The sequence below is a fragment of the Oncorhynchus mykiss genome, chromosome 10, assembly GCF_057628025.1.
Source record: "Oncorhynchus mykiss isolate SJ-2025 chromosome 10, ASM5762802v1, whole genome shotgun sequence".
NCBI lineage: Eukaryota > Metazoa > Chordata > Actinopteri > Salmoniformes > Salmonidae > Oncorhynchus > Oncorhynchus mykiss.
Genome location: NC_143031.1, coordinates 37,754,417 through 37,780,823, shown reverse-complemented (window position 1 = coordinate 37,780,823; position 26,407 = coordinate 37,754,417). Strand labels below are relative to the sequence as shown.

The 26,407-nt window shown below is 41.4% G+C and overlaps 1 protein-coding gene across 1 annotated transcript in view; it reads left to right on the top strand.

Moving 5' to 3' along the window:
• The window catches only part of LOC110533823 (teneurin-1), a 185,580-nt gene that overhangs the window by 113,219 nt on the left and 45,954 nt on the right, over positions 1 to 26,407 (top strand). Inside the window, exons 6-11 of the mRNA XM_036990211.2 lie at positions 8,296 to 8,445; positions 11,775 to 11,983; positions 14,244 to 14,457; positions 17,501 to 17,602; positions 21,217 to 21,411; positions 22,706 to 22,906. Of these exons, the coding sequence (XP_036846106.2) occupies positions 8,296 to 8,445; positions 11,775 to 11,983; positions 14,244 to 14,457; positions 17,501 to 17,602; positions 21,217 to 21,411; positions 22,706 to 22,906 (1,071 nt within the window). The remainder of the gene's footprint in view (positions 1 to 8,295; positions 8,446 to 11,774; positions 11,984 to 14,243; positions 14,458 to 17,500; positions 17,603 to 21,216; positions 21,412 to 22,705; positions 22,907 to 26,407) is intronic.

The following is a 26,407-nucleotide window of genomic DNA, read 5'->3' as shown; positions in this document are numbered from 1 at the left end:
CAGTATTTGGACAAGAGACATACAGAAAAGGACAGGTAGACTGTTGCATAACACGTTACATTAGGTAGCTATTGTTCAGCCTTTATTCTACAATATGAAAGGATGTCACGTAGCAGGTAGGTGCTCCAGTAGAGACAGTTATTTATACTTCCCACTGTTTCCTAGAAGAAAATACAAAAACAGGTTCCGTGCCAAAGTGGTAATGTATGTAGGCATACTCCATAACTACATGTACTAGTGTACATCAAGTACGATGTAGTTGCTGTACATATGATACTGTACATATGATATTACACTGGTAGTTCATCTATATGGCCTCTGTAATGTCAGTTATAGATACATATTGAAAGTATTTAATTAAGAGAAAGTGTTACTTTGTTGCAACCTTGTTTTCATCAGTATCCATTTTAGATTCAGATATCAATGAGGTCATATTGCCTACTATTTTCACTAAGATTATCAATAAACCTAGTGATCAGAGAGCAACAACAGATTGATCATTTAAGGTCCGTAGCCATGAGTATGATGTCTAAGGCATTGTCTTTCAGTCTGGCATAGCGTTGTCTCTAGGACTGACTGATATTAATATGAGAGCATTGTAACCTTCATGTGCCATGGCTATGGATGGCTCTGACCCAGAGACGTCTGTGTGTTTTTCCTAATTGAGATGATGCCCTTAAGCTTCCAACACTAGATCGATAAAGATCTTAGGAAATGCAACACAGAGCAAGATGGAAGACTTCAGACCTCCAATTTTGATCCTCAGACCTGCAATTTACTAAACTGCATGACCGTGCATGAACACCCCTTTAATAAGGCCATTTCAAAGGTAGCCATCAGCCCGTTGTGTGCAGGCGAGGGATAGGGATTGTAAATCCTCCGCTGTCTAACAAACGTTGACTGCATCTTTTAACAGCTCTCTGCTTTATTATTCATTTGTCTACTATAAATGCTACATTACCAATTTTGAATTGACCAAAAAATCTATATGGCTACGGTAGTAGGCTACATGAATAAAATGCTGATTACATTCCTGAGTTTGAAATACAGTTGCAAACAGCTTTGAAATTAGCAGCTAAATGTTAATTCCATCTAGTTATTAGGCACTCAGGCCAAATCGTAAATGAACAGATGTACTGTCATCACAAATAATGTTGGTATTGTAAATAAAAATGTCAAATAAATAACAAAGGTGGAAAATCTATTACCCACAAGTCTCTCCTCGGGGGTGACACATCACAAATCTCAATGAACATGGAAGGAAGCAGTCATCACAAATCACAGATTTGTGTCAAGGCTCTCTCTGTGCCTTGACACAGGCCTTTATGGCTTTGCTTGATGTCACCATTTGTGTGATCAACCCTGCTATTTATTTATCTACTGTATTTACTCTTATCTGTTCTGGTTCATGCTAGTCTGGACCCCAGAATATGCCATGGCATTTGTTTGCTGTAGTTGCAGCAGGACCGCAGGGCCTGGGCTGGAGCAGCTAGTTGTAACATTTGCATTGCAGCGATTTGCTGTGCATGCATCCATCTCTTCAAACATGTTTTAAATGGACAGTATTTGTCTTCGTAAGACTCCATCAAAAGCACATGTATGCACATTTAGCCAGATCAGAAGTAGAATGTATCATACTGTGTAACTGATTTGCAAATCGATGTGATGTGTTCCAATTGTAGCACAACAACATAGGAAACACACTGGTGCATGGGAAGGACACGTTCCATTTTATTCTCCACTTGCGGAAGTTCTCTTTCAAATAACTAAACAAACTTTTCTGGTGAGAATGCATTGCTGTTTGTGTAGAGCATCCTTGAAACTCCAGGAGGTGGTGGGGCCAGTGAAAGGTTAAGATGTAAGGACAATCTGCGTTTGACACTTTGTAGACCCCCCACCATACAGCTATTTTGACTCCACACAACACAAGAAGAGAAATGCCTCAAAGACAACGGTGACATGTCATTGTGTCATACTTAGAGGAGGCGCACAAGCCCCAGGGCGATGAATGAATGATGAAAATGTTATGGAGAGGCAGAAATAGAAGAACATGCAGGCATACTGCTGATATAGCACGGTAAGCCACACTGTCTGACTCCGACTGGGAGTAAGTACCAACTACTCCATTCTCCTCAGAAACACTCTTCATTCACTAAGGGGACAACCTGGTGCTAATTAAAATGCTCCAAAATGTCACCCACATACCCAGAGGTGATATAAGCTGAACAGGAAGTTACAGTTGCCTGTTTTCAAAGTCAGAACGCTGTCAACACAGGAAGGAACAATGTCTCCCCTGCCACCTCCACCACCTCCTTCACCCCTTTCTTTCTCCTCCTCCATCTCTGTGATTGAGTAGTCCCACAGCGGTTCTTTCAACTGCAACACTTCACCTGCAAAATGACTGCCAATTAATGACTTTTCCAATTATGTTTATTAGTGCAATAACTTATAAGCAATAAAACTCCTCTACCGTTTGAGGAGTTTTTTTGGTATTGGGTAAAAGAAAAGCCTTAATGAAGTTTAGATATCTCTCTCCAATGTGTATTGAAAGGCTGTGACTCAGTGAGGAGAACAATATTCCTTGGAGAAAATTAAATGTTTTGATTTTTTCAGTTCATTAGGGCACTGTAAAGGATACCTGTCAGCTGTGGTATTGGTTTAACAGACGGAAAAGTGTTAGGATCAATAAGACTGAGTAATGTCAAAGTGTCCGAGTCAGAGTCTCTGTGAAAGGGAACCGGGCAGCCAAGGAATTTATGATTCCAGGCGACTTGCCTTGAAGGTAGCAGACCTTTCATGCCTCATTGTGATCGTATTGATCGATCCATTTTCTCTTCAGTCTCTCATTAGTATTCTGGTCGTGGCTCTATAAACCAAACAATGCCCTTTTTGAAGAGAGCGTAGGCTGGGGTGCAGGGGGCAGGCAGTGAATTATTTCACCCAGTACAGGGAAGTTTAGATCAAGTGCCAATCTCTACTAGAACTGACACCTCTCCTGAGCTCAGAATGGACTTTGAGCATAGTAGCTGTGGGACTAATACCAAAAGCACTGGTATTAGGAAGTATCGTTTCCCCCTACTCAACCATGGTTAATGAACCTATTCCCGTTATTGGCCAACAATAGAGAGTGTAAGGTAGGCAGAGGTGTCATACTGAAACATGCTTTGGTAATGATCAACATAATAATCAATCTGCCATGATAGTGTGGTAAGAATAACCTTTAGAGTGTGTTTTTGCCACAATGCCCGCCATCTCTCTCTCTTACTCTCTCTGTCTCTCTTTCTCTAGTGCCTCTTCTATTCTTAAAGAGCTGATTGGCTCTGGTTCAGTCCCTTAGAGAACACCTTTTTAACAGTACAAAGTGTCACCCGTTTGCATACTGGCAGCCATTTTGACAAAAAGCCAAGTATGACTTACCTTTCATGTTTTGTCCTCTGGTGCCACTGTGCCAATGTGAGGTCTCACCTGACTAAGCAGGCCTTTACTTTCAGATGACTTGCTGCTAGTGTTACAGTAGGTGACTGTGTCCCACATCTTTAATGCAACTCTATTGCAATATTCCATCGTTTAAATTATGGGGGCAGAAACATTTTCGGTTCTGGTGCCTTCAGAAAGTTTTCACACCCCTTGACTTTTTCCACACTTTGTTGAGTTACAAAGTGTTATTAAAATTGAATTAATTGTAATTTTTTGTTAACAATCTACACAAAATACTAAATACAAAAATGATGGAAAATAAAACACTAATAAATATTGATTTAACTAAGTATTCAACCCCCAAAGTCAATGCATGTTAGAATCACATTTGGCAGTGATTATAGCTGTGAGTCTTTCTGGGTCAGTCTCCAAGAGCTTTGCACACCAGGATTGTACAATATTTTCCCATTATTCTTTAAAAGATTATTCACGATCCGTCAAGTTGGTTGTTGATTATTGCTAGACAGCCATTTTCTAGTCTTGCCATAGCTTTTCAAGCTGATTTAAGTCAAAACTGTCGTTCTGCCCCTGAACAAGGCAGTTAACCCACTGTTCCTAGGCCGTCATTTAAAATAAGAATTTGTTCTTAACTGATTTGCCTAGTTAAATAAAGGTCAAATAAAAATAAATAAAACTGTAACTAGGCCACTCAGGAACATTAAATGTCATATTGGACACACATAGTGAGTCCATGCAACTTATTATGTGACTTGTTAAACACATTTTTACTCCTGAACTTATTTAGGTTTGCCATAACAAAAGGGTTGAATACTTATTGACTCAAGATATTTCAGCTTTTCATTATTATTTTTTTTAAAAATTTGTAAAGATTGCTAAGAACATAATTCCACTTTGACGTTATGGGGTATTGTGTATAGGTCAGTGACACAAAATGTAAATCAATTTTAAATTCAGGCTGTAACACAACAAAACGTGGAGAAAGTCAAGGGGTGTGAATACTTTCTGAAGGCACTGTGCCGTCACAACAGTATTTCTGTATCATTAATATGAATTCATTGATTGATACTTTGTAAGATGGTAGTTGTTGTAAAGCTAGTACTAGAAATTACTACTGTAGTACCAAATATGTAATTGTAAGTTACTTTACCCAACTTGAACTATTACTATTGCTCAGTAGTACCACTACTAGTAGTACTACTATTAACTTGCGAGCAAATATGATGTGGGAGGCAGACAGTTCCATGTGGTGCAATGCTTTCAGTCTGTGAACTGAACTGCATTTAGGAAAATCCTCCTTGGATTCCCGACCTGTGGAAACAAGAGTGGTGTTGGGATCCTACACATCCAGCCACCTGCTGAGAATCCAATCCAGTGCTTGCTCTTCATTACCCCTCCCCAAAGTCTTCCCACAGAACTCTGCAGGGCACCAATACATAGTAATGCAAACTGATGCCCCCAGTAATCTCACTATCACATGGATAAAGCCCTGATTTGTAGCTACTTTAACTAGGCAGGGGCCTAGTGTTGTAGGTCAACTGTGGAACATAACCTAATTTAGCCCTCCAAACACTCAGTTCATGTGTTGTGATTTAGTTATTTCTGGGCACATTCACTGACTAGTTTACAGCGTTGCCTGGAGGGCCTTCCAGGGGGCAGGTGCTCAAAATGTACAACTTTTTTTCAATTTTTTTTTATTAGCATAGGCCTATTTATTTCTTCAACAACACGCTCACTCATCATCACAAATGGTAAGAAAGCTAGTTACAGTGCCTCCTAAAGACATGATTGACATTGGGAAAAGAGGGTGGGCTATCAGCCGATCATTGATGTTGAGGTTTGATGTAAATCTCTAGTTAGCTAGCTCAATGTCTTTTACTCTGTCTTTCTGCCTCTCTCTGGTGCGCTTAGCCAACAAGACCGAATATTGATGATGTAGGTAGGCTATGTCAAGGGTTCTTAAGTATTCATTCAATGGTATGCTGCTGTGGCAGTACTGTTGATATTTAAACGAGGTAGCTAGCAACACACACTCGACCGGGGACCGCATCTCTCAAGCCATGTATGTTTGGATACCGGAGGCACGCAATCTCCGTACAGGACAGATCAGCAGGCGCAACCAACGGACTGGCATGTGCTCTGCACAGATAGGGATAGAGCCCTATCTGTTTCCGTTTCAAGTTTTAAGGTCACGTGCACAAGTACACTAAAATGCAAGCTCTAAACCCAACAATGCAGTAATCAGTAACAATGTAGTACTAAAAATAACATAAGGTAGAATAAAAACACACGAGAAATAGAAATAAGGAGTAAGAAGAACACTAGAAAGTAACTAAGCTAAACAGGTTCAGTTCCAATACCATATTTACAATGTTTTACTGAATCAATAAAGGTAGATATGTATAGGGGTATTGTGACTAGGCATCAGAATATATGATAAACAGAGCAGCAGCTTATATAATTGCACTGTATGTGCATGTGTGTGTGTGTGTGTGTGTGTGTGTGTGTGTGTGTGTGTGTGTGTGTGTGTGTGTGTGTGTGTGTGTGTGTGTGTGTGTGAGCAAATGACGCGTGCTCGTGTGCATGCTTGTGCGTGTGCGTGCATGCTTTTGTGTGTGTGTTGTAGTGTCAGTGGTCGTGAGTGTGTAGAGTCCTGTGAGTGTGCATAGAAAAGGTGCAAAACAAATACAAGTGTCAACTCAGATAGTCCGTGTAGCAATTGTTTTGCTGTTTGCCTGTCAAATGATAACAGCTATGGATGAAACGTAATTTACTTTATGCCTCTAAATTGGAATTAGACTCATTATAAATGTGTGGCATAAAGGCCTGAAGGTGCAAGGAGCTATTTAGGTCTGTGGTCCATTAAAGGGCACATCTCATACTATCATGTCTTCGTGGGGAATACTGACTTGAGCTCTAAAATGTGCATGTTTTACTCCAGACCTAATCGTTTTGGATCATGTTGTTGAGAATACAGGGTGAACTTTGTTGATTCATAATTCTGATTTCCATTTATTTTTCCTGTAGAGCAAAAACAATTGTATGGGGATTATTATTTATTTTTATTAGCAACAAGATGATCATAATGTGATTATACAGTTTGGCCTGAATCAATGAACAAGTTACAAGTCAATAGTTCAATGTGGCTTAATAAGGAGGACACTGCAGTTGCCTCCTGAGCCAAACATTCCCTCCCTTTCTTATTTAGAGAAAACATCTAATCAAATCTTCCCTTCCTCATTATTGGTAAACCCCAAACAAAACTCTTATCTGTTACTGAGGCGATATGTTTCTCTCTCAATTTCATTACAACTTTACAGCTGTCTGTTTCTTGGGTCTACCCAAGTAGAGGACAAGGGTTTAATCTAATTCTTCCCTCTAAACTGCATAATCAGAATATGCATTATACATTTTAAAAGCAGATAGCATCAATTATTCCTCCACTGACTATGTAAAGCAGATGCAAATTCGTGTGAACTACTTTCACTCTAATTAGGCTTTCCCACTCAGCTGTCTGCAAAAACAAAAACAAAAAAAAACATTTCAACAGGCATTCTTTAAGACCGTCCCCCAATATGACTGCCCTAGCTGCGGTTTAAAGGCAGATGAAAAAGAAAACACTTTGAAGTGATCAGGGGTGAATTACATTGATCTGAGTATCTAAATGCTGCGCTAGTGAGGGGACGGCTGTTACGCAGAGCAGCACCTTTCTCAAATACAATGTCTATCTCCACCATGTCTAATCAGTGCAGAGGAGTCCTGCTGGGTTTGAGATTGGTTAAGGCTCATGAGTCAGGTGGTATACATAGTAGTTAAACTGCTGCTCATCCTGCTCTCCTCCCTCCTTTTGGTTCTTAGGTGTTCTTGTTTTCCTCTGAAATGAGTTAGTGCGTATCTCTGTCTGTGTTTCGCCTTTGTTCACCTTTGTTCAACCCTTCCTACGTTGTTATGGGGCATTGTGTTGTTGTGCATCGTAATGCAGTGATTTGCCTGTTGCAGATTGAGAAACCATGAGAGGTGTGGTGTGTTTGTCAAGTACACAATGTTTTGGATCTTTTTAAAATATTTAAATAGCTTCCAAATGATCTCAGAAAATATTTTCCCTAATAGATTTGAATGCTTATCCTGCCAGTGGGTAACTGGCTCTGCCATTCTTAGAAATGCTCTATGGATTACTGGGAAAGGAACTACATAAAGTAATGAATCTCTGTTTTGACGCATGCGCCCTCTTGGAAACGAGGAGCCAAACATTGTGGCAGTGGAATTAGATTTTCAGAATCTTTCTCAATTAATTCAATTCCGTAGTCTCACATTAAATAAATATTTCATTTTGACCATATTGGTTTTCTTTAATCGATTACTTAGAAAGTCACATACTTTATCCTACCTTTCTTTGGAGATTAGACAGCTACTTATCAATATTCCATTAAATAGATTTCATGAACCTCATACTGTAACCTACCACTCTTATATCTAGTAAAAAAAGTATACTTTTATATTTGTTTAATTACATTGGGATGTAGTAGATGAAATGTCAGCGAAGTTGTCATGAATGACAGGAGAAAAGTTGCTTTACGGTGTTGTAATAAGCATAGGAGCAGCAGGATGTCTTACAAACAGTATGTTAGTGTGTCTCTCTCCTAACACTAATGACTAGTCCTCTGTCAAATAACTACAATTGTAATATATAGCCAAAGTGCAGGAACCTTGTAGCACATCCACACTGTAGTTAGTTACTGTTTGCTGCAGACAGGTTTAATCAGATGTCTTACTCTTAGGTGTTGATTGATTAATGCCCTGGGTTTCTCTTTCTAGCACTAATCCTCCCGCCCCATGCTAAAACATGGCTCTCCCCTACAGCAGTGCACTTGTTTGGGCTGACCTGGCATCTGCAGCCAGCAGATGGGCAGCTCTATGAGAATGGACTCAGCAAACTGGACAGAGACTCAGAGAGCATAGACATAACCTTCACTCCCTTCGGTTTGCCCGGCCTCAACAACACCAACAAAGGTAAGCGGTGGTGGGCAAAGATTGATGTTATGAAGCCTCCAGGTTTTGATTCACATTGTCAGACCATACAACAAAAGCTAGAGCAAGGGGCGATCCAAGGGCTCTCTCCTCCTGCGTGTTAGATGCAATATGTTTCGGCAAGGAGAATGATTTCCTTCTTGTGCGATGCTTATTGTGGGTCAGATAAAAGAGCCGGTAGGAAGGTGGGTGGGTGACGCACAGGGCATCATCCAGTTAAACCGCCTCGTGTTCACATGGCATCCTCCAGTTAAAACGCCTCATGTGTTCACAGGGCATCCTCCAGTTAAAACGCCTCATGTGTTCACAGGGCATCCTCCAGTTAAAACGCCTCATGTGTTCACAGGGCATCCTCCAGTTAAAACGCCTCGTGATCACAGGGCATCCTCCAGTTAAAACGCCTCATGTGTTCACAGGGCATCCTCCAGTTAAAACGCCTCATGTGTTCACAGGGCATCCTCCAGTTAAAACGCCTCATGTGTTCACAGGGCATCCTCCAGTTAAAACGCCTCATGTGTTCACAGGGCATCCTCCAGTTAAAATGCCTCATGTGTTCACAGGGCATCCTCCAGTTAAAACGCCTCATGTGTTCACAGGGCATCCTCCAGTTAAAACGCCTCATGTGTTCACAGGGCATCCTCGAGTTAAAACGCCTCATGTGTTCACAGGGCATCTTCGAGTTAAAACGCCTCATGTGTTCACAGGGCATTGCCTCCATTAGCACGATAAAGATCTGATTATATACATTTCCCACTTCCGAAAAATAAAAAATAAACTCCTAGAATCAGCGAGATAGAGATATAGCATTATTCCAATAACACCAGACCAACCCTGGGGTCCCAAATACCGCAGACGTACAATTCCATTGCGGCAATGAGTGAAATAATTCAGTTCCATTCCACATAATTCAATCTCATTTCTATAAGCGCGTGAACCAGAAAATGTTCTCTGCAACTAGGGCAATGTTGAAGAGTAGATTAAAATCAAATCAGTTATGAAAATATTGGATTGCCCCTGCATAAGCACATAATGGATCTCAGTAAAAGCTTGGTGTCTGAGTTTCAATATTCCCATATCATAGGTCTCTGACACATCCATTCTTTCTCCTCAAAGGGGAGGAATAGGAAACTACAGGTAGTACTGCTAGATTGAGACAGTATATAGGGCTGTGTACACTCTGTGGCTAGTACAATGTAGCGCAGCTGTGCTGGGTTACATTAGCATGCATTGACTATGAAGTAATCATGAGGAGCTTCATGTGCAGTTAATTAAAGTAAGAGAGTGTGGATTAATCCCCTAGCAGGCTACCGCCCACAGCGTCATCCTTAACTCTTTCAGACCAGAGGTCCTCCAGCAAGCTCCACTTCTGAACCTCCCTGTTCTACGAAACAAATTAGAATTGACGTGGCATTTGATCCACTTTAGACCTTTACCTTAGTATACAGAATTACAGAATTATTATGTATATTTTTTGTCGTACTTATCTTTCATTGGCATTTCTCACTTGTAGTTCTGGGAATTTTCTTAGAGCTTCAGACTTTTTTTATTGGACCTTCCCATAGGATGATGTGTTGGACCAGTCCCTATAATTGAGCCTCTGTATTTGGTCTAAGTATGTACATTTTCTTTAGAATAGCAATCAGATTTGTATTTTTATGTAACTTTTTAATTTATTTTTATCCCAGCCCCCGTCCCCCTCAGGAGGTTCTTTTGCTTTTTGGTAGGCTGTCATTGTAAATAAGAATTTGTTCTTAACTGGCTTAACTGGCTTGCCTAGTTTAAAAATATAACATATATATATATTATTATCAGCATAGATCTGATGGATGAAAGGGAATAGAATAGTCTCAATCAACAGACAGACCCAAGTATTAAAATCTTGTTCTATTCAGCTGTCCAATTGTGAGGGAAAATTATAACTAATTGAAAAGACGGTTTCATTTCATTGTAAATAGATTACTGGAATAATTGTTTTATCAGGGTAACCCTTAGGCTATGATAATTAATTTGCTTGTATGCCAGACTATTTTGAAACGCTTTTCTAATTTACCTCCCAACCCCACCCCCCCCCCACCCTCTGAACCCAGTTTAAGTGACAGGTGAGATGGCCTGCAGGAGAGGCACCAGCTAGATATGCCTTCATTACCCTGTAATGAGTTCTGTGGTGGCAGTGGCACAGACCAAACACCACCTCTCCTAAACCGCGTAACACAGCTATACACAGTGATTGAGTTAGTAAATGCATTCTGGTAGCACAAAGTAACTCTGCCATTACCTTGTCCACCTGCTCCAGTCTGGTGGTGTTTTCTTGACAAAAAATGGTCTCCATTTCTATGATAACCAAACCAATCTTTTTCACAAGGTTGTCAAGACTAATGTGTGACCAATCCATGTGATCAATGTCTAGACATGTATGTATATTTAGATGGTTTTTGAAAACACATTTAGATGAAGTAAAAACACATTTAAAACATGTGGTTTCCAGAGCTCTGTACATTGAGTTATGTGAAGATAAGAAGACACCAAACAGATAAAATTACACTCTTAGAACAAAGGGTTCCAAAGGGTTCTTCAGCTGTCCCCATAGGAGAACCATTTTTGGTTCCAGGTACAACCCTTTTTGGTTCCAGTTAGAACCCTTTTTGGTTACATGTAGAAAAATGGAGTTCTACCTGGAACCAAAAGGGTTCTTCAAAGGGTTCTTTTATCGGGACAGCCGAATAACTCTTTAAAGTTCTATATAGCACCTTTTTTCTAAGAGCGTAGCTTAATGTGTACAGTAGAGCTGAACTGATCTCATGTTACCTGCCTGGAGAGAGAGAATCAATAATGTGACACCCTGGTATGTTGGCATACCTGCCAGAGAGCAGACACCAGGGGTTACCAGCACAGAGTAATTAGATCACGCCTGGATGTGGGAGGTGTTTGCTCAAGCATCCGGTAGCTCGCTGGTCTTCTCCTTCCTCACCATAGTATAACACCATATTAGATATGGTTGTTTTTCCTTTCTGTTCACAGTTGTGTAGCACCAGTTTGAACAGATGCAGGGTTTCATCTGACAATGAGGATAGAACGTTTCCTAAAAGGACCGAGGAGGATTTATTAGTCGAGGCAATGAAATGAAACGGATTAAAGTCTGCCTGTATTTTCTCTCATTATCTGATAGAGGCAGAGGGAGAGCCAATATCTAGGTGCAGCAACAAACGTTGTTCTCATTTGTGTTTATACCCATTTGTGCATTTATTTTCATTTGGTGCAAATTGTGTGTGTGTGTGTGTGTGTGTGTGTGTGTGTGTGTTTACACCATATAGATAAGGAGCTATTCCACAGGGGGAAAGCGATAGACCGAGGGGAGGTGGACATTGGTACCCAGGTGATGCAGGTCATTCCCCCAGGTCTGTTCTGGCGTTTCCACATCACCATCCACCACCCAGAGTATGTCAAGTTCAACGTCTCCCTGGCACGGGACGCCCTCTTGGGGATCTATGGGCGTAGGAACATCCCCCCTACACACACACAGGTACTGTACCCTCTACCTACCTCATACACACAAGAGCACTACACCCACTCCCATGATAAACAGTCATACTGTAGACTCTTATGTATTCCCACTCCTGCAATGACTGAAACACCCCAATACACACTCAAGTAACTAAATAAACACCTGGTTCATCTACACACAAGCACAGATACACACCAACCTCGATGCTAATGAGTGTACCCCAGTCCCTACACACACCTTTCCTGCATCCCTCTGTCAGCCTTCCGTCTCACTCTTCACCCACATGGAAACCCACGATAAAAATCTGGACCAGGCAGATACTTCACCAATCAGTGAATTAGCTACAGTACTGTTGGCTACATACAGTACCAGTACTTTTGTCAAATTCATAATGAGCTTCAATGTATGTAGTTTATTGTTATGGAATGAATGCAATTAAGGAAATATCTAGTGGAACTAATGTGATGTCAGTAAAATGCCTAAACTCCCCAATCACTGCGTGTTACCAAAGATATTATCTAAGATTAACAGTTCCAATCATTCAAGAAATTGTGATCTGTCGTAATTCAATTAAATACTCCTTATTTATGGCTCATTTGTATACTAATTTGCATATGTAGGTGCATGGATACAGACAATTAATGAATGATAATTGAAAGTTTCCTTTCAAACCCAGATGTCCTTTTTGTTCTGTGAGGATGCTCATAATCATTATAGTAATCACACACACAGTGCCAGTCAAACGTTTGGACACACCTACTCATTCCAGGGTTTTTCTTTATTTGGACTATTTTTACATTATAGAATAATGAAGATAGTGAAGATATCAAAACTATGAAATAACACATATGGAATCATGTAGTAACCAAAAAAAGTGTTAAACAAATCAAAATATATTTTATATTTGAGATTCTTCAAAGTAGCCACCCTTTGCCTTGGCAGCAGCAAATGGGGATCCATAATAAACACAAAGTCCTGTCTCAGTGGGGCTGGCTAATCCCACACCATCATTAGATGTCTCTGTCAGCCAGGTCGGCTGATTCGGCTGATCCCAGTTCAGTTTTTTGCCCCTGCACGCAGTCACACATATGTTGCCTCGGACCATCCCTCATTACATCTGCTGATAGAATACCCAGCAGGTCATGGGGCTGAGCACTCAGGGTCACAGCGAGACCGCCACACAAGCGACTCATCTGTCACAAGGCTGTTTCAGCGGCCTCAGCAAACCCAGCAGGCTTCCGCATGATGAATCCTAATAGGATGTTTTTAGTCATTAATCTGAGTCAGTCCCCTTGGCGGCACGCACAGTTCAGACTTTTCTTTCAAGGAGATTTTGTCACTATTGGCCATTTCCGCTTCAGTGTGACATCATTTGCCGATCCCCAGCTGAAAGTGAATAATGGAGGGACTGCGATCGCCTCTTCTACCTCCTCTTCTGCTGCTTTGCGTCACTGATGAGTTGAAATGCAGGGGCCCGATGGCTATGGTGCCCCAGCGGTTCTACTGAATTACAAACATCGTTTTCCTTTTGTTCCGTAGGGGAGCATTTGTCTCTCATAAGAGAACCTGAGTCATAGAGTGATTCTGAGGCCTAGGGGCATGTCATTGGAGTTACGGACCTGGCCTCACCAAGCCCTGGGTTTATTATTTAGGAAGGGTGGAGGAGTGAAGACAGACCTCCCTCTGAGCCCAGCAGGCGGAAAGGCTTTGCTGCATGCAGTCACCAGCCGACTGCAGTGTAATACCAGCCCTGGCCCCTGCTTATCTCCAAGAGCACACACAAACATGAGTGACTCTGGCGCAGCTAAGGCACTGTGTCCCGCTCCAGGCTACTGTCATATCCTACTCATCTGGTAATACAGCATGGGGGCCTGTCTCTTTATTACGCTCATTAAGGGCAAAGTCAAAAGGTGGCTCGGGAGCTTTTGCATATGGTTAAGTTCCAGTTATTTTAAGATGGATGACAGGATACGATACAGCACATTATGATTTCTGATTTTGGCTTGTTCCCAGAGATAGGTATGTGTGCTGTGATGTTGGAGGAACCCTCATACACCCTGTCAGTCAGGGCACGTCAGTATGCCGGCGCCGACAGAGATGGCCGCCTCGCTTCGCGAGCATTTCGCACAAGCATTTCGCTACACTCGCATTAGCATCTGCTAACCATGTGTATGTGACAAATAAAATTGGATTTGATTTGCCCAACCAGGAACTTGTGATGTCCCAATTTTTGACCATGGCTACATATTTAATCTGATGTTTTCTCTTCCTCCTGCAGTTTGACTTTGTCAAGCTCCTGGACGGGAAGCAGCTGATCAAACAGGAGGTTCAGATGGTAGCGGAGGATTCCAACGCGTCTCCCAGGAACCTGATCCTCTCCTCTCTCCAGGAGACGGGATTCATAGAGTACATGGACGCTGGAACCTGGTACCTGGCTTTCTACAACGACGGAAAGAAAATGGAACAAGTTTTTGTTCTGAGCACTGCCATCGGTAATTGGCTTCTCGTTATGTAAAAAGTAGAATAGGTTCTCCACATTGTCAGACACTAATGAAAATTGCATCGCCATGCAATCATGTTTGGGAGCAGTAATGAAGTCTTATAATTACTGCAGATGTACAGAAAAATACAGAGCATGTGACATTATTTCCAGGAAAAAGGTTTGCGAAACACGCTGCCATTTTAACATCAAAAGGGTTGAGTTATGTTGCTCATTGCAAGGAGCTGCAGTCTGTCAGCCTTAATTGATTGACCTTTTGTCAACCGTCTGTAAGTCTCTGCTGACAGACGAGACAATGCATTCCTCCTAATGCTCTCTCTCACCAGCCTCTCCTGAAAATGCTTTTGCTGTCTTTTAAAACGCATTGTTTAAAAGGTAGTTCAAGAATGGTACTGCAGTGTATTTCTGGAAATGTCAGTTTCCATTTTCTTCATAATTATGTAGAATATCTGAAGAGTTTTTTCCCAAACGCTATATATCCACCAATATTTCACATTTGTGTTTTTTCATCAGAAATGATTGCTTATGGGTACCTTCATGTGTGTGTACATTTTTTCTCTTCTCAAATGTTTCATTCATCAATTTTAGAGGTCTTTGAAAAGTCTTTTTTTTTTGCAAAACGCAAGTTATCTATTGTTTAGCTTCAATGGAATGTTTTTGTATCCTGTATATATGACTGTGATATGTGGTTAATCCCCCCCATAGCCTTCTTAAGATGAATGCACTTACTGTAAGTTACTCTGCATAAGAGCATCTGCTAAATTACTAAAATGAAAATACTTTACGTACAGTACATACTGTATCTCATATTATTTATTGAGTTCATTTTGTCACAGATTTATAATTTGTACATTTCTTTATAAAAAGCATAGTTATTTGTTACATTTGACTGTGTGAAACCTAGCAGTACTACTTACAGGGTTGTATTTCTTTGAGAGTGAGGCGGATATATAGCATTTGTATATAGCATTTATAGGATATATAGTGCATTCAGAAAGTATTCAGACCCCTTGACTTTTTAAACATTTTGTTACGTTACAGCCTTATTCTAAAAATGATTAAATTATGTATTTTTCTCATCAATCTACACACGATACCCCATAATGACAAAGGGAAACCAGGTTTTTACAGATTTTTGCTAATTTATTGAAAATAAAAACAGAAATACCTTATTTACATAAGTATTCAGATCTTTACTATGAGACTTGAAATTGAGCTCAGGTGCATCCTGTTTCCATTGATCAGCCATGAGATGTTTCTACAACTTGATTGTCCACCTGTGGTAAATTCAATTGATTGGACATGATTTTGAAAGGCACCCACCTGTCTATATAGGTCCCAAAGTTGACAGTGCATGTCAGAGCAAAAACCAAGCCATGAGGTTGAAGGAATTTTCCGTAGAGCTCCGAGACAGGACTGTGTCGAGGCACAGATCTGGGGAAGGGTACCAAAAAATGTCTGCAGCATTGAAGGTCCCCAAGAACACAGTGGCCTCCATCATTCTTAAATGGAAGAAGTTTGAAACCACCAAGATTCTTCCTAGAGCTGACCGCCCGACCAAACTGAGCAATCGGGGGAGAAGGGCCTTGGTCAGGGAAGTGACCAAGAACCCGATGGTCACTCTGACAGAGATCCAGAGTTCCTCTTTGGACATGAGAGTACGTTCCAGAAGGACAACCATCTCTGCAGCACTCCACCAATCAGGCCTTTATGGTAGATTGGCCAGACGGAAGCCACTTCTCAGTAAAAGTCACATGAGTTAGCCAAAAGGCACCTAAAGGACTCTCGGACCATGAGAAACAAGATGCTCTGATCTGATGAAACCAAGATTGAACTCTTTGGCCTGAATGCCAAGCCTCATGTCTGGAGGGAACCTGGCACCATCCCTACAGTGAAGCATGGGGGATGGTGGGGATGTGGGGATATTTTTCAGCGGCAGGGACTGGGAGACTAGTCAGGACTTCAGACTGGGCGCCCAGGACCCTAAACACACAGCCAAGACAATGCAGGAGTGTCTTTGGGACAAGTCTCTGAATGTCCTTGAGTGGCCCAGCCAGAGCCCAGACTTGAACATCTCTGGAGAGACCTGAAAATAGCTGTACACCTACGCTTCCCATCCAACCTGACAGAGCTTGAGAGGATCTGCAGAGAAGAATGGGAGAATCCCTAGCTACAGGTGTGCCAAGCTTGTAACGTCATACCCAAGAAGACTCAAGGCTGTAATCGCTGCCAAAGGTGCTCCAACAAAGTCCTGATTAAAGGGTCTGAATACTTAAGAAAATGTCAATTTCAGTTTTTTTATTTGTGATAAATTGGCATACATTTCTAAAAACCTGTTTTTGCTTTGTCATTATGGGGTGTGTGTAGATTGATGAGGAGGGAAAAATCTATTTCAATAATTTTAGAATAAGGCTGTAACGTAACATAATGTGGAAAATGTCAAAGGGTCTGAATAATTTCCGAATGCACTGTATAGCAAAAAACGTGATTATTTTTCTCTCTGAAATGAAACCATCAAGTGATAGATTTTAAACAATTACATTTCTGTCATTGAACAACCCCATGTCAAAGTTAGATAGTGAAAAAAAAAACAATATTTTTAATCATTTAATCATTTCTTTAAACAATAAAAGCTCATTTACAAACATTTTTGAAAATGGATATATAGTGTTTTGGAATGAAACTCTTCATCTGTTACCTTATTGTCAATCATTCAGCATGTTAGATTATAATATGCCGTCAAGTGTGGTCAAACACAAATCCTTTAGTAGGATCAGGGCCCCCAAAAAGTTGGTATAAAAGAAATAGCGCTCCACCACGTACTTTTATTAATAAACACACGTTTGGATACCAACCAGGATCTTCGTCAGATCATTTGTGGGATCGAAATGATGTTTGTTTATTAATAAATGTCTCAACGGATGCACAAATTAAGTAATAGTCTTCATTATACCATGAGTTGGCACCATTTTTCTCCTTTTTGTTTCTGCCTAGCCCATATGTTGTGTTGTTTACTACTTTCTCTGTGTCTGTAGAAACCATGGACGGCTGCTCCACCAACTGTAAGGGGAACGGTGAATGTGTAGCAGGCCACTGCCACTGCTTCACCGGCTTTCTGGGACCAGACTGCTCAAAAGGTATATTACAGAGATTGAACAGGATCTTAAGCACTTACAAATTCGTAACATATAAAATGCTCTCTGTAGCCGATGTGAGTAAGACCTTTAAACAGGTCAACGTACACAAGGCCACAGGCCAGACGGATTACCAGGACGTGTACTCCGAGCATGCGCTGACCAACTGGCAAGTGTCTTCACTGTCGTTTTCAACCTGTCTCTGACTGAGTATATAATACCAACATGTTTCAAGCAGACCACCATAGTCCCTGTGCCCAAGAACACTAAGGTAACCTGCCTAAATGACTACCGACCCGTAGCACTCACGTCTGTAGCCATGAAGTGCTTTGAAAGGCTGGTCATGGCTCACATCAACACCATCATCCCAGAAACCCTAGACCCATTCCAATTTGCATACCGCCCTAACAGATCCACAGATGATGCAATCTCTATTGCACTCAACACTGCCCTTTCCCATCTGGACAAAAGGAACACCTATGTGAGAATGCTATTCATTGACTACAGCTCAGCATGCAACACCATAGTGCCCTCAAAGCTGATCACTAAGCTAAGGACCCTGGGACTTAACACCTTCCTCTGCAACTGGATCCTGGACTTCCTGACGGGCCACCCCCAGGTGGTAAGGGTAGGTAACAACACATCCGCCACGCTGATCCTCAACACGGGGGGCCCCTCAGGGGTGCGTGTTCAGTCCCCTCCTGTACTACCTGTTCACTCATGACTACCTGGCCAGGCACGACTCCAACACCATCATCAAGTTTCCCAATGACACAACTGATCACCCATAAATAGAATAATATGCCACACCAACATTACAGAAAACCCTCAAATTGCTGAAATAAGTAATTAAATCATTGATGAGACAATAGTCATATTAACTGATAACTAAAATAGCAGTGCAGATGGCAGTGATGTGTTATATGGGGGAATGCTACACACTTTGTGGTGCAGCAGAAAGGTCAGCGTACCGCAAATGCCACTGATTAAAGATTTTTCTTTTGTATTTCAGCTGTACAGTGTACCACTTACTGTAAAACCCCATGTCATTGCATTTTCAAGTGAAAAACGTTCACATGTTAAAATAAGTGCTGAGCAATTACCCGAAATGCCGGTTAGTTTTTGTTTTTTAAACAACTAATTCACCAAAGGCTGTTAAATTATTTGAATTCCATTTAGTTCTTATTTTTTTCTGTGAGCTCAATGCACACATTGCACAGTTTCTCTAGATATAAATCAAGTCAAGCCTAAACTGTGGGATGTAAGTAGGGAGTTGTAGTTTTGAACAGGCCAATATTCTACATAGTTTAGGGCAGGTGGTAACATGGTAATTAACTACAATGACCGTAATCCATTGTGCACCTACTTGTCCAGTCTCTTAGAGAGCAGTTGCTTCGCAAGGTATTTCTACCTGAAAATTTGTGATTGATAGTTGGTATTTAGCAGTCATAAAAGTTTGCTTTATTTATTTTGAAGAACTCCTAAAATTGTGATTTTGTCAGACAGCATAGGCAGCAGGTCTATAGAGGTGAGATGATGACTTGGAATTAAATAACACAATAACTGAAATATTTTATGGATAAATGATGGTTAAAGAAAACATTGGCCTCATGGTGAAATCCCAGAGTGGTTTCCTTCCCCTCCAGCAACTGAGTTAGGAAGGACACCTGTATCTTGGTAGTGACTGGGTGAATTGATACACCATCCAAAGTGTAATTAAGAACACAATACTCATAGGGATATTTAATAAGTGATAAGCAGCAATGGGCAATCACTACCATCATGGAACTTTTATTGATTGTTTTATTCTCTGTTACAGCATTCAACCCACATAATGCATAGTACATTTAATGTATTTATTCAACTGAGCAAGTCAGTTAAGAACAAATTCTTATTTACAATGACGGCCTACCCCAGCCAAACCCGGACGACACTGGGCCAATTGTGCACCGCCCTATGGGAGTACCAATCACGGCCGGTTGGGATTCAGCCTGGAATCGAACCAGGGCCTGTAGTGACACCTCTAGATGGAGTGCCATAGACCCCTGTGCCACTCAGGCGCACAAATAAATTAACAAAACCGAAAATTAAAACTGTGATAATTTTTTATTAATCTAACCGAAACCGAACCGACCTCCAATTAACACTACTTAAAATCTGTATCTCACATGTGCAGTTTCATGTTATCACATGTTGCTTTTACATGTTGTCACATGTTATCACATTAACTTGACATAAGATCACTTGATTACTTGAAATTCATGTGTTTTTTTCTGTGCGGGTACTGTTTTATCAAGCCTGGTGCTTCATAATGCATTCTGCCAATATTATCAACGCTAAAAGCCATTCTGAATGAGAGTATTTTGATTGTCTCTAAGGATTATTTACAATCTTTGCATTAATTGAGGAAAGCAAGTGGTAATTTCAGATCCACTTTGTGGTCAAAGTGGTCTCTCTTGGCCCAGGCCGACCTGCTCTGGTCGAAAGCCTTAATCTGTCTCTGCCTAAATCTGTGGTCAGGGAGCCACTGTAGCGAGCATAATGTGTCTATTACTGTTCCCGGTGTGGAACTGTGACATATTATGGAGACTAATGGACAGGCCAGGGTCTGTAAGGCATAACTTCCACACTGCAACAGTACATAAACAGACAGACAGACTGGAGGCACCCGAGATCAGAAGAGAGGAGAGGAGAGGAGAGGAGAGGAGAGGAGAGGAGAGGAGAGGAGAGGAGAGGAGAGGAGAGGAGAGGAGAGGAGAGGAGAGGAGAGGAGAGGAGAGGAGAGGAGGAGACTGGAGTCATGTTCTCTCACATAGGTTTTAAAAACACTGGAAAATGGTTCACTATGAGTGTCTATACAGTACATGTAGCATAGGAATGAAAGACAATGTGCAAATGCAATATGTTAGTGATATGAGTTGTGTTAAGACTACACCCCAAAGGGTTAATGGCATGTGAGCAAAGATCTCTATTGAATCTATTTATACAGCACAGTACGTTCTGCTCTGGTGTTTACCATGTGTCTCCATGCTTCAGCCTCTGAGCTCTAAGCTTCTTCCTCGTTTTGTAAATATCAATTTTCATGCTAAGGCACCAAGTGGTGGATGGAGGGGCCTTGGGAAATAGAGGGGGGTGTTGGAGAGAGACACCGCCGCTGCAGCGCCACACAGCAGCTCCTGGAGTTTGACTCAGGTGCCACTTGAGCAAAATTGAAGTGCTTGAGAGATTAGGTGGATTTCACAGGAAGAGGGTCTGAGTGGGGGTGCGTGGCCTGTGCCCAGCGGAGGGGAGAGTACTTACAGCACTATCATCAGGGGGAGAGGATTAGGTGAATTCAGCTGCATGCTTATTAGTAAGATATTGGTGATGGGTGAAACCTGTATACGGCTCGTGGGGAGATCACCACTGGGGTCTCAGGGTGAGCACTAACTAGTACCTGCCTGTGCTGGAATGACACAAAGCTTTATAATTCACATCTTAGACAGCAACCTGTTTTGAGTGAAGGTTTTGAATGTGAACATGTCAATGCGCTAATGCATACAGTACAGTATTAGGTGTATTTTCTTTACACCACAGTATTTCTTGAGGGCTACTGTCTTCATGTGCTTCCCTTGCAGACTCCTGTCCTGTCCTGTGCAGTGGGAATGGAGATTATGAGAAAGGTTACTGCCAGTGTCACCCGGGCTGGAAGGGCCCAGAGTGTGACATTCAGGAGGACCAGTGCATCGATCCCACCTGCTCCAACCACGGCACCTGTGTCAACGGCATCTGTATGTGCAGCCCCGCCTACAAGGGCAACAACTGTGAACAAGGCAAGGATCCTGTCCTAATAATAATCATTATCGCTGTTGACACAGGCATAGGGATAGGATACAGTTGCATTTAGCCTAGCCAAAGAGCTTTGGTTTGGTGCGTCCCTTATCACAAAGTGCAATAACAGAGGCATGCAGAAAAGCCACTAGTTGTTAGTTCAGGGCTCTAACCACTAGCCTAACCAGTGTTCTGTTTGTTATTGGGTTTTGCACAAGGACACACACCAAAGTGTTTTATAGACTGTCTGATTAGGCCTACTATTTAACCACAGCAACAATAAATCCAGCATCCTCCTTTCACATCATTTTAATTATGGAGAGAGTTTTTGTGTGCAAAATCAGATTGACCCAATAGATTATCCTCTACACACACATACACACACACAAACAGCCGCTCCCCGCTTTTCATGCACGTCATGAAGAATGCTTAGGATGAAACAGCCAAATCAATTGATTGTCCTTAGGTAGTTGTATCCAGTGGGGTAATTATTGGCTTTGTCTGAGATATCCGTGCTAGAGAATAACCTTGAGCCAATGAGCCTGTGACTAGGATCCAGCCTGCAAGCCTTGTGGTAATTACTGTGGTTAACACTGCATAGATTTTTCTTTTTTCTTTTTTGTAGTGTGCATTAGTTGGGTGGGTGGGGTTGTTCTGAAGTGTATCACGACTAAATGTGATCAATTAGCTCCAGACATGGATTGAAGCTGTTTATTGTTAATTCTTTATGAGAATCTTGTGTAAAAGCTGCAGACGTTTCCATGTTCTTGTTGTAGATGGCCATGTTTTCCTCATGGTGCGACGCGTTCTCAGTAATAAACCATTCACTGCTAGGACACGCTGTTCTCGCAAGGTTACAGTGACACTGCTTTCAATGAACATCACTGAAGTACACAGACAATGTGATGAATCAGCAAGGTGTGATGGAGGTGTTTTGTGTCAGTACCTACCCATAGAGGAAAGATGTGATGGAGGTGTTTTGTGTCAGTACCTACCAATAGAAGAAAGATGTGATGGAGGTGTTTTGTGTCAGTACCTACCCATAGAGGAAAGATGTGATGGAGGTGTTTTGTGTCAGTACCTACCCATAGAGGAAAGATGTGATGGAGGTGTTTTGTGTCAGTACCTACCCATAGAGGAAAGAAAATTCAGAAGCTGAGATGATTCAAACAATATACAGATGGTCAGGGAGGGGCATGAAGTATTTACTCTGACACTTTCTCGCTCGCTCACTCTCTCTTTCTCACTGTCTCGCTCCCCCCCCCCTCTCTCACCTCCCTGGTTCTGCATGGCCAGTGGACTGCCTGGACCCTCAGTGTTCTGGCCATGGTGTGTGTGTGAAGGGGGAGTGCTTGTGTTCAACGGGGTGGGGAGGCCCAGACTGCGAGAGCCCCCTGCCAGCATGCCAGGAGCAGTGTTCAGGCCATGGGAAATACCTTCCAGACTCTGGCAGCTGTACCTGTGATTCCAGCTGGACTGGCTCTGACTGCTCCACCGGTGAGTACAAGAACCATGACGTACATACAACCTACGTATATGCAGAGCCATATATAGAGCCATATATAGAGCCATATATAGAGCCATATATAGAGCCATATATAGAGAAAAACATGTCTCTATCTTCATATGGTAGGTTTTTTCCTACAAACAGACACACACTCGATTTAAGGTGCTTTCAGACTGTTACCTCACTTAAACCATTACCTCACATTCGGAGTCGGAATGTCCACTCCCAGACACTTAGAGGGGAGCCTTTGGAGTTCAATCACGTCCTTAACCTCCAATAAAAGGTTTACGTGTAGTCAGGCCCCCACTCCTTTCTGTCTGGCTGTGATTTAAATGACTAGATTGCATCTGCTGTACATGACTCTAACTTTTGGTCTTACCTCTGACTGAGTAACACAGACCCTGGCAATGTGTTTTTCTGCTTGTAATGATCTGCCAGCTCCTAGCAGAAGGAGACCTTCACACACCCAGCAGCCTATCAGACAAATTAGCAATCATTTCTCTGACACGCTGTGTGTAAATTGGACTGCGCTCCATGGCTCCCAATTCAGCCAAATGCACTTCTTGTTTCTTTATCAATATATGCATATGCATTGTTGCATACTAATGATTGTTTTAAAACTATTCATTTTTTAATATGCCTCCTCCAGGGAACAATAATGCCATGGTTAGGATTCATCCCGAGATACGCTCCTTTGTACAATTTAAATCTGTTATTTTTAGCACAGGCGTTATCTGTTCATCTGATTTTTGTATTTGAATTTAGGTCACCTTTCTGTCTGTTTATACAGAACAAATAAAAAATAAAAAATCATTGCATTGGATTAACATTCACGTCACTGCTACACTTGAAAAAGTAGAAAAAGTATAATGCCTTTATTTTGACTGTCTGCCTCCAGATGAAAAGTCTGCACTTCATTTGACGTGGGAATTTGTTCATATTTATTCATGGTGAACGGCTGTCTCTTACTGAAATGTTTAATTAATTTATTTTAGTCAGAGGACGTTGATAACAAGAGTTGCCACCAATGACTGTATGGTTCTTACTGATAACAGACAGTGTTGACACAGTGGTTGTAGAAACATCTCAGGGAAGCTGTTGTGACTGAGGCTGTAGGAGATGATGCTGGATATTCCTCTGTGTTGTTTGTCATCTTTGTCTAAAAGTTGTTGTTTTGGTTTTGTTCAGCCTGTGATACAAATGTAGATCTCATTATTGGGCTGTGACGGTCAATGTTTTTTTGGTAGCACATTTTCTCCTTCGCTCCTGACTGCTTGTGCTGCCATAGAAATAGAATGAATAGAACGGACATCACCATTCAAGTCAATGATGGCATAATGGATGGACTGGCGGCCTTTGCGAGTGTACCTATAGGAGCAAAGCAGGAAGTAAAATATGTGCTCTGATTTGTTGATTCAACTCAACTGATATTACAAAAAATGCATTCCATTGCATGAGCCATAACAGTTAACATCATTCGAATTAACATTCTACATTACACGCATCCATTGCGAGTGTACCAATGAGTTTACCAGTCAAATTGCCAGGTCAAGCTCATTTTAGTCATTCTGTATCTATGTGTGCCATAGCCGCGGCAAGATGTTTGGAGTTGGGGGTGCTGACCACGGTGGGCTGGACAGCAACATAATCAACTAAAGCACTGATCATTGGGAACGAGCTCAGAATGCTAAGGCCTTATCCATGAATTAAATCAGTAAATAGGTAGCCTAGCCTAGCCTACAAAACGAAAACAATCCGAACAAATCAAAAGGCCTGATTAATAACATGACATCAATAATGCAGCCACTTCCCGAGTCCCCGGTGCCGACACATTCAGAAATCAAAGATGGTTTAGTATTTAGTTAAGGCCAAGAGAGCATGAAACACTTTTCAGTGAGAAAACAGAAATCCACTTTGTGTAAAAAATAAATGCTGTAAAATGCATCATATTGGCTGTATTTTGAAAGTTATATATCTTGAAAACTTGATTGCTGACATGGAAAAGATTTTGGGACTATCAACAATGGACAAATGGAAAATGCCAAAAGATAGTTTTTGTGTAGAGTTTTCCTTTAAGCTCACAAATCAAACACAGGGCAAAAAGAAAACACCTGTAAAATGTGGTTGTCTAAAAAGAGAACCATTTGAGCAATATGTAAAATAAAATATGTGATATTGATGAGAAAGATGCACTTGTTTCGGTAGAGCAAATTGCGGCTCAAATGGCGCTTGCAGTCCTTCAGTTTGCAAATAAGGCAGGCTACCTAATAACTGAAGATGCTCAATTATATTGCTCAGCTCAGTCGCGACTCGCATAATTTGCAGGTGTTTCTGATTAATAGACAAACCATCAAAATAAAACCAAGCCCTGAAACAAAACGTAAGTAAAAAAAATATGTACACATCATTTCATATGAAAAAACACGTCATTGGCACTAGTTTGCACAAAGCGGGCAGTTTGGTTTTGTCACTTCAACCCCACATATATCATACTTTGACTTAAACGATTATTTATTACTGGCCATGGTCTTTCAGCTCGAGAAAGTGGATTTCTACTAGTGTGGGCGTTTAAGAGTCCATGTTACGTCCAAAACGGACTCAACTGCACGAATGTCCGACCATCCCGTCTTCAGTCAGCTGTTTGTTCCACACAATTTTTTGTATTATTCTTATTTTTAACAGTTATGACTGTTATTGTATTTTCATGACTGTCTTCATCGATAACCATCGGTTATACGGTACTTGTGCCAACCCTACTCATGAGGCAGCCAAATCAAGAAGGATATCAGGTTCCCCAGTAGCCCAGGGACAGGTCTACAGATTAGCTGCCTGCTGCTAGCTGCCACACAACAACACACTAATACACCCTACTGCTGATGTCACTGCTTATTATATATATGGAGAAGAATGGAAACACAGTGCCAACAAAATATTATGGAAGCCTCCACCCTTTAGAATAAAGCCTGCCTGTCATATCAATATCTGCTCATCTTCATATTATTAATGTTTCTGTTCCTAGAGTCCTGTATTTAGGTTGGGTGAAACCCTGAGAGGTGGGCTGCATATTAAGACATTCCTCAAAAGGAAAAGTAGTCCCTCTTTCTTCATTACTTTTGATGGCCAAAAGGGAAAACGGCACGTGTGGAGGTTATTTCGCTTTCCAATGAATTGGAGCAGTGTGGTGCCTCGGCTTCCATAACCATGAAAGAAATGTGCATTCACTCAACCCACACTTTTTTTCGAGCCTTCCAAAGCAAAGTTCAGTATTTCGATCCAAAAGTGGAAATTGATTTTGTGTTCACTCAAGTGTATGCAGAATGACTTGTAACGTTGACTGTGTGTGGCTGGACTGCCTATATCATTACCATGGAGTAAACCTACTGTAACCTGATTGTAACACACTAAAGTAGCCTATATGTATCAATGTGTTGTGTGTGATTTCTTTATTTTTTACATAGAAATCCAAGCGCATTGAGGATAATGGCAACATT